At 43.8% G+C, this 8,875-nt stretch overlaps 1 protein-coding gene across 1 annotated transcript; it reads right to left on the bottom strand.

Moving 5' to 3' along the window:
* Positions 1-8,361, bottom strand: LOC146207926 (complement inhibitor CirpT4-like). The gene is made up of 3 exons (XM_084577789.1): positions 8,256-8,361; positions 6,905-7,016; positions 1-176 (listed from the first exon to the last, which is right to left on the bottom strand). The coding sequence occupies exons 1-3, from the start codon at positions 8,359-8,361 to the stop codon at positions 68-70; spliced, it is 327 nt and encodes a 108-aa protein (XP_084433915.1). The 3' UTR covers positions 1-67.
* Positions 8,362-8,875: the final 514 nt, after the last annotated feature.

The raw sequence follows: 8,875 nt of genomic DNA, 5'->3' as shown, positions 1-8,875 counted from the left end.
TTGAAGACGACGATCGTAGCCAATGAAGTCGAGCATAAGGTGTTATCTTTTATCAAGGTTCGCTCCCTTAGGAATCGCCGTGACCACCACTGCAGGCCATTTGAGGGCAGCAGTCTGGATAATGGCCTCTGCCATCGATCATCTGGCATCCGCGTCCGGCTGACATCTTCGAACAGCTGAAAAGAGATCCCGAGGTGTATAAGGCACAACATTTGCTGGCTAAGGCAAACGAGAGTACCAATCGCAAGCGCTAATTGTAGAGCAGCTATTAAACAGGCTGTCTGTATTTCACAGCTAATTTTAATCGGTTAGCAAATAACTTTCTGGTTTTATGTCGTGATAGCCACTGCTTTCTCAATGATCACGCTCACAGGTAATCCCGCTTGTGGCGCTGAGTAGTGATCAAGACTCAACTTAAATCACACTGTAGCAGTGTGACGAAATAATAATTGGAATTGGCGCTGTTAACCCTAGATGCAAGTGTAATAGGAAAGACTTTGACGAAATGTCAACATGTATGGCATTTGCAAATCTCCATATAAGTGCTTGAAAGCAACTAAGGATATGTTAAAAAACAAATTGTGAAACCACTCTGATGTGAATCTGGATCATTTAGATTCCGATAATTTGCCTATTCTGGAAGCATTACTCCGATTTGAACAATACAAAAAAAATGGCTGGGTGCACCCCAGTCTAACCTCTAAATTTCGGATCAAACACGCGGCACAATTTAGACACGTTGAATTTGTTATTAGAAGTTTGCGCTGTGGAATCCGTTTCTTATTCATTAGCTGTAATTCTCTGAGCTGTAACGTAAAAGTGCGGATGGGAATGGCTGAAAAAACACCGGTGCAAAGACGGACGAAACGTGCACGTGTTAGTGTCGACGGTAATATTGCGGCAGTTGCATCCACAACGTAGAAGAGGATGGAACAGTGAGAAGACGGACAAAGATGCAAATGCACGTGACTGTTGTGCTTGTTTGTACGGAATGTGTCTTTGTCTCTCTTCGAATTTGAATGTACGTGTTTTTACAAACACTTTCCTTTGTTGTGTAGCATTGAAAACTTAGACGTTACATATTCTGTTGTGGACTTTCGGGCTCGTCATATGACACATACAATGCGCACGCTTAGTCTCGAGGCAACGCTGAGGATATCGCTTATCTAAGACCCCCGAAGCTCGGCTCTTGCCGTTTCCTACTCCTCTACCTGGTTAATGCCGCCCAAATAGAGTTGTCAGCAGGAAAGAGTGAAAATAATTCTTATTTTAATTGTCTCCCCTTGACTGCTGGTCACACCAGAATCGAATATTCAATATATTGAGCTCCCCTACTTTGCATTCCCTCTGCCTCATCACCTTCGGCTCTCCACAATACTTCACAGATCTTGTATTTGTAATATAATCACGTCCATCCAATTTTTTTCTTTGATCTCTCTTTGCGCTTCTACGAATTAACTTCTCCAACAATCCAACTATTTCATGGTGCTAGCTTGAAGAACTCTGAGGCTGTTCTCAGAAAGACCATGTACTACATGACTGGGAAAGAAGCATATCCGACATATGCTCTGATAACGAAAAGCAAAGCAGATAATAAAATTTGTGCCTTTAAGGCTATGACGCAATATTGTAGGCTACTACCCCCCATATGACGCCCCACTTTAAGCAAGCCATATAACCGTGACTTTGCGACCTTGGCGTAAATGAATGCAACGGTGCTTGAGGGTGATTCTGATATCGTCCTTACTTATGAAAAAAGAAGCGTGAGTATGCATTTCCTGCCAGACGTGACGTCCGCCAAACACACAGCCATGTCTGCTGTTAGCTACCGCCTTCCAGCGTCATGTTCGGGATGTTTCGCTCACAACCCCCAAGCCGCCGAACGGCCGCGGACGTCTGATTTTTGGCGAAAGGAGCCTTTAACACTACTCCGTTAAAGAGCACATTTTCTTCGGAACAACGTTCAGTCAGCTAACAACAAACACGGAAGGAGACAGAGATCAATAAGTAATTTCTATTTTTTAAGGGGACTGAATATTTTATGCGTGAACCAAAGCTACTGAAATTTTTTCGGTACATAAAACTGTCACATAACATATATCTTTGAATTCATGTAACTAGTCTGGCGATGAACGAAAAAGTATATATCTTTTTTGTCTGCATAAAATCTCGTAATAGCCAACGAAGCAGAAATCCAATTATACCTTCTGTTCTTTAAAGTTGCATGACTAACCGAAGTATTTGCATGGCTGCATGTAGATTACTAGACACAGGATAAGAAAGTACAAGTAAAGACGACAAGTATAGCTAAATGACCACTATTAATTGAAGTTTTACTCTTCACCTGAAAGAAAATAAGACAAAGTAAAGGATAAATACGTAAGCACAGAAAGACACGAATGAAGTTGATTGTAGAATGGTTACTTGATAGAGGACTGTATGAGACAGAAATGTTCCCTCATGCCTATAAGCGGACACCGATTTGCCAATTATTGCACACTTTGATATGTTCCAGTTCTTTTGTTTCGTTATTTTAGTCCATCCGCGCCGCCTAAGTCCTTGTCGACGTCGAATATGCAAAAGCGCGACATGTTATTCTTCGCACGCGTCTTTGTTTGCAAGTCAGGTTTGGAAAAAATTCATCTGCAGTACTTATTCTTCTGGAATAAAGGCGTTATTTTAATTTTTGCCCCAAGACCTGAAAGTGTAAGTTAAACATTGTTTGCAAATCTTGGTCAAGAGGCTTGACGTGCACTTTTGAGCCACTATAACAATTCGTAGCTTGCGGACACAGGTCTGGATGAGTGGAAATCCAGTAGTCTAGTTCCGCTGTTGAAACCCAGAAAATCACCTCTTTTACTTTACTCTGACCGACTGACTAGCTACGTCGGCAAACTAATGATACGCATGGCGTTTGCAATATGTGAGTGGCACCTCGAGAGCTACGAAATATATCCAACTGCAATAGCCGAGTTCTGAAGTGAACTCTGGTCTACCAACAGCGTGCTCAATCTATGAACGGGCCAATAACCTATAAACGGGCCATTAAAGGTACCTTAGACTACTTTTTAGATTTACCCCAACTAACAAAACCTTTCCATCCATAAACTTGGCCGGTTCCGTCAAGACGAAATAATTGTGGTAAAATGATGACTAAACATATGTTACCAACACTGCTAAATCAGTACGATGCGCTCCAGATTGATATCGCACAACGGTCGCGAAAGGGTATTGCCGAACTGTTTGTATAGTGTCGTTTACTGCCCCCGTACACAATGTATTGGGGTATAATATACTATGTGTGTCCTAGTTATTGGAGTCTTTGATGTTGTAAACCTCTTTTACTTATGTATTTTGCATGTTCATTTTTCTTTTACTAACTGCCTACTTATGTATAAATGTAAATAGTGCATCGTTCATCAATGCTGCTGGGAGACTGGAGCTCAGTCAAGCTGCAATAAAAGCAGCGTTTTCTTCTGTCACCCTTTTTCGCTGTACATTGTATGCGAAAATAAACTCATTGATCGATTGATTTATTGTTGGACGACGACAAGAGCACCACCTCTTTAGGTATAAGCTGTGGCACCACTTGCTCTGCTTTCAGTAAACATAATACATTGAAGAAAAGGTTCACTGCGAGCTACTTGGATGGCATCTGCTGGTTGTCCTGTTGTCGGGCCTGATGGCTCTCTGGTTTCGCCTCACTTCACTGATGCAGAATAAGCATCGATTCTTTTCACAAGCATAAAATTGTGATCTCAACGCTGGAATTTCATAGCGCTGCTCGAAGTTCTGGATGCACATCGTTGATGTCAGCACTGACAAAACTCACGCACGCACTCTATCATATTACAGCACAATACTTTGATACAACACCCTGGATTTCCATTGCATTTTTTTCTGAACACTGCCTTCCTCACTTTCTGTGCCAGTGAAGCAGTTGCTGCTACTTTTCCAGGCTGTTCGATGATTCGTTCTTTCTCGTCACCAACCTCCTCACAAGTGCTTGCAGAATTGCCAGTTCTCGCGCTTGTGTAATAAGATGGTAGACGATCTGTTCGTTCTTCAGCATCGTCTTTAGGGTCACAGAGATTGACATGTCAACAGGAGTATTCTTCTCGCATACGATTTTCAGAAGCCGCACTTCTACGGAGCTCTTCGAGGGATGCTGGGTATCTATGCTGCTCCCTGTCTTTGTTTTCCTCAGGGCCACTGCATGCGCTTCCATCGTTATTTGTTGACGGCTTCTGGGGGCTTTGAGTGAGGTCGCTATATCCCACATGCTCCTCCTTGTAAGTACCATACCAGCGCAGGCTGCTAAAATCGATTCCTTTGGATAATAGTTCAGTTAGTATCTCGTCAGGCACAGGATCAACATGTTGCGCTCATTTGTAGTGTTCTTTCATTCGCAGTCTGAAAACAATCTTGTTTCTAATCCACACAGAATCCTCTGCCAGTCGTTCAATGAGCGTGACTGGCTAAATGATTTCTTTACTCTATTAGAGCCCCATCTGGATCTGTCCGTGATTGCAATACGTTTCTTCCAATGGTATGTCCCACAGTGTGACAGCCACTCCTTCGTGATCGCTGACATCACTCTGGAGCCACTTGAAGTCATCACTGTTATCAATGACTCTACACGACATTTCGGTGAACTGTGATTCCTCCGACAATACTTTTGGAGCTGACACGAAAAAATGAAAATCAGGGATAGATGTCGCCATTGTGGAACTTTCAATTATAGTCGAATGTAATGGTATCCATCCGGAAGTTGGTGCAGGCGCAATCACTGTTCCTGAAGCTCTGGGGTTTAGAGACAACAGTGGCCGGGTGAATAAACCGGCGGTGGAAACAAGCAAAAAACGACTGGAAGATTGGTGGCTTAAAAGCAGAGAAGTGACATAATGTTAGTAATGTAGGAACAAAATTTAATAAATAAAATGATGGTTTAGTTACCATTCTAAATCAATAATTAAGATATAGGGAGAAAAATGAGCATGATAGCTACTGCTACCACCCTGTTTCAAAGGGGACGCTCCTATATTCCATCCATCCATCCATCCATCCATCCATCCATCCATCCATCCATCCATCCATCCATCCATCCATCCATCCATCCATCCATCCATCCATCCATCCATCCATCCATCCATCCATCCATCCATCCATCCATCCATCCATCCATCCATCCATCCATCCATCCATCCATCCATCCATCCATCCATCCATCCATCCATCCATCCATCCATCCATCCATCCATCCATCCATCCATCCATCCATCCATCCATCCATCCATCCATCCATCCATCCATCCATCCATCCATCCATCCATCCATCCATCCATCCATCCATCCATCCATCCATCCATCCATCCATCCATCCATCCATCCATCCATCCATCCATCCATCCATCCATCCATCCATCCATCCATCCATCCATCCATCCATCCATCCATCCATCCATCCATCCATCCATCCATCCATCCATCCATCCATCCATCCATCCATCCATCCATCCATCCATCCATCCATCCATCCATCCATCCATCCATCCATCCATCCATCCATCCATCCATCCATCCATCCATCCATCCATCCATCCATCCATCCATCCATCCATCCATCCATCCATCCATCCATCCATCCATCCATCCATCCATCCATCCATCCATCCATCCATCCATCCATCCATCCATCCATCCATCCATCCATCCATCCATCCATCCATCCATCCATCCATCCATCCATCCATCCATCCATCCATCCATCCATCCATCCATCCATCCATCCATCCATCCATCCATCCATCCATCCATCCATCCATCCATCCATCCATCCATCCATCCATCCATCCATCCATCCATCCATCCATCCATCCATCCATCCATCCATCCATCCATCCATCCATCCATCCATCCATCCATCCATCCATCCATCCATCCATCCATCCATCCATCCATCCATCCATCCATCCATCCATCCATCCATCCATCCATCCATCCATCCATCCATCCATCCATCCATCCATCCATCCAATTTGCATCTCTTCAAGCTCCATTACAGAATTGGTGGTAAAATTGAAAGGTAATTCGACGAAATTCTCCGGTGAAGGCGCTTTCGTGGACGACGCTGATGCTGCAGGGAGTGCAAGTGCTGCTTTCGTAAACCAACAACTGTCGGAAGCAGGAGCAGACGACTGAAGGGCCTTGATTTGGCGGCAAAAGAGCGTCATTGTGGCTGTGACAGTTTTCTCATACTCTAGCCCAGGTAAGACATTTTCTGCCAGAACGTTTTCTTCAGAAACCCCCATCTTCTCATTAAGGAAGCGTAGGCCATCATTGCAGGTTTTCAGTCGGCCGTAAGAAACCTTCAACTCAAGAATAGTTTCTACGTTCGATTTCAGAAGTTCACTTGCCCCCGCTCAATCTTTTTCTTCCTCCTCTTGGTTTTGCTTGCATTTTTCTTTGCGAATCTGCAACATTCGCCGTCGGCGGCGTCATTGTCTCTGAGCGCAAAATACTGATAGAGCAAATGAAAACTCAAATTCATACAGGCGCCAGAAGTGTTCGCATTGGTGCCAAGTTTCGCAGGGAGCTTCCTGCCCACGAAAGAAAGTGTTTGAGAAAATAGGAGAATTGGGTGAATCTATGTAAGAATTAAGTCCATGATCTTCGGAGTGCACGACGGACACATTGCTCATAAGCTGTTGAGGCTTGGTAGTTCAAACTCAATAACGGTGAGCCTAGTGACTTGGCAATGCGAACGGCTCCCAATAATTAAATTGTGTTTGGCTGTTGAAGGAAAGATCAAGCATCTGATGTTTTAGTAGGCCTGCGCTTGTTTTGTACAAATCAAAGCAATCGCTGTTCGTGTAAGGTCAAATAAAAACAGTGTTTACCTTACCCAGCGATCACAACGCTGTTTGAGGCTGCGTCACATCGCCACTCCTCGCAAGGCTGTTCCAAGCTGATGGACTCGTCTACTGGAATAGTTTTTCCTTTGTACGTACAGTGGCCTGGGTCAAGAGGAGCAACAAATACATTAACTCAGAAGACGAGTTGTTTCTATTTGTGCTTCTCAAACAAATTTCGTTCAGTGGGCCTGGAACGACAGAATAATTTTCTTTCTGATATATTCTTTATACCCCTTTCTAAAGCTTCCTACTGCCCGCCAACAGATTAAAGAAGCTCAGTAGGCTAAGAGGCTTTGCGGCGAAAGGCTCCGAAGATATCAATCACGTGGGGTCTTTCCCAGTACTCGAATACTTTAAATCCGGTACCATTAAATTTCCCCTCGTGCCAATACCACGATGTCGTAAGGCGAACTTCCCTGATTGATGGAGATAGAAGTCATGCCATACCGGTCACGTGTCCACAAAGGATCAACTAAAGACCACCACCGACAAGAAGGTAAATTCAAAAATTGCTACTAGTTTATCGAATGGTTAAGAAAGTGCCGATGCTACCAAAATCCCGCGACTAGGAAGGACCATTCACCAACAGCAGGAACGAAGTTCGACAGTTCCCTAGTTGGCACACACGAAAAATGTGGAGCCCTGCTTTATCTTCACATTAATACCTGACCGTAGACAAAGACAGAATTCCTTCATTTGGTCGATAGCGCAATGGCGTCAAATGTTTCATGACTACGAAATATAAAAATCACATAATATTATCCACAGGTGCCAAATTTAAATGGTCCCTCTGCTGACCCGAAGCATTTGGCCATGGATATCGGTAGGTGCACTGACAAATGCAGAAACTAAATTAGAGCAGCTGAGGAGCAGTTTATGAGAGACAACGCGACGGTGACAGTGATGACGACGCGAAACGCTGAAACGGGCGCTGGGCGCTGTAAAAGTAGGGCACAAACAACACTCCCGAAAAGCTGCAGAAAAGCACATGTTGCGCGATAATGCGCTAACGTGAGAAGAGGTATGAGCTGCTTACGCTGAACCATCAAATATCGAGAAAGGCGTGAAAAAAAAATCTGTGGGGCTCTTTGTTTTGTTCCACAGTTATATCTGTTTTATTTCCGCCATATGTTTCTTACGAAAGCTATTCAACATCCAGCCCGTCTACAAGTTTTGTTAAACTGCCTATGCGTACTACATCCCCTATTTCGTCACCAGGATTACCAATATTTGTTAAATCAAGCTCATATCTGGTAAACTTTACATGGCCGTTCGAGCTACCTAAACTAGGAGTTATAAGCACTCACAAGACATGAGCGCAGATATTTTATGAGTACGCACCATTTTCAATTTCAGTTCCAGATCGGGCCATGTAACTTGTCCCTGGCCAAATGTTTTCTGAAAGTGCAATAAGCAAAATCCCGAGGAATCGCCTCTTGAGAAACATCTTGACTCTCTTGCCCCATAGACCGTTCGAAATTTGCCAAAGGCTTCAAGGAAGCTAACAGCAAACACACACCGGCAGTGTTCTTTTCCCGGGGGAATCGCTATGTGACAGCTCTATTTGCCTTCGCTTGTTCAAAAATCTTGTTTTTCACAACCGTGGGGAGTTTACGCGTGGATGTCTTTGAAAAAGTTCACCCTTCCTATATTGCGCCTGAAACGTAGCAGTATTCCTTGAATAAGAGCGGACGTTTTGCTCCTTGCTTTGGCGTGCCTTGTGAATCATTCTGCGCACCACAACGACATTGAGTGGCATGATATTCGGGTCGTCAGTTTTTTTCTTCTGAGACTGGGCAGGTTATTCATGTCGAATCTGCATTCTTATGTTGCGACATCAACGCAGAAATAAAAAGCGTCACGTTAGATGTTGATTTACATTCAAAATTAAAGCATACTCAATAGTCATGATGAAATATAGGAAGGCTGCGACCGCGTATGAAAGAAAAAAAAAAAAAACA

This window comes from Amblyomma maculatum, chromosome 1, assembly GCF_055883805.1.
Source record: "Amblyomma maculatum isolate TAMU_Amacu chromosome 1, ASM5588380v1, whole genome shotgun sequence".
In the NCBI taxonomy this organism is placed as follows: Eukaryota; Metazoa; Arthropoda; class Arachnida; order Ixodida; family Ixodidae; genus Amblyomma; species Amblyomma maculatum.
The sequence above is the reverse complement of the archived record's forward strand: the minus strand, read 5'-3'. Positions and strand labels throughout refer to the sequence as shown.

Excerpts from the sequence above, each read along its gene's own strand:
- LOC146207926 (XM_084577789.1), bottom strand. The coding sequence starts at position 8,361 with ATGTTTCTCAAGAGGCGATTCCTCGGGATTTTGCTTATTGCACTTTCA. Across the intron at positions 7,017-8,255 it reads TGGAACTGAAATTGAAAATG|GCCACTGTACGTACAAAGGA; the intron begins GTGCGTACTCAT and ends CTCTTGACCCAG. Across the intron at positions 177-6,904 it reads AACAGCGTTGTGATCGCTGG|CTGTTCGAAGATGTCAGCCG; the intron begins GTAAGGTAAACA and ends ATCTCTTTTCAG.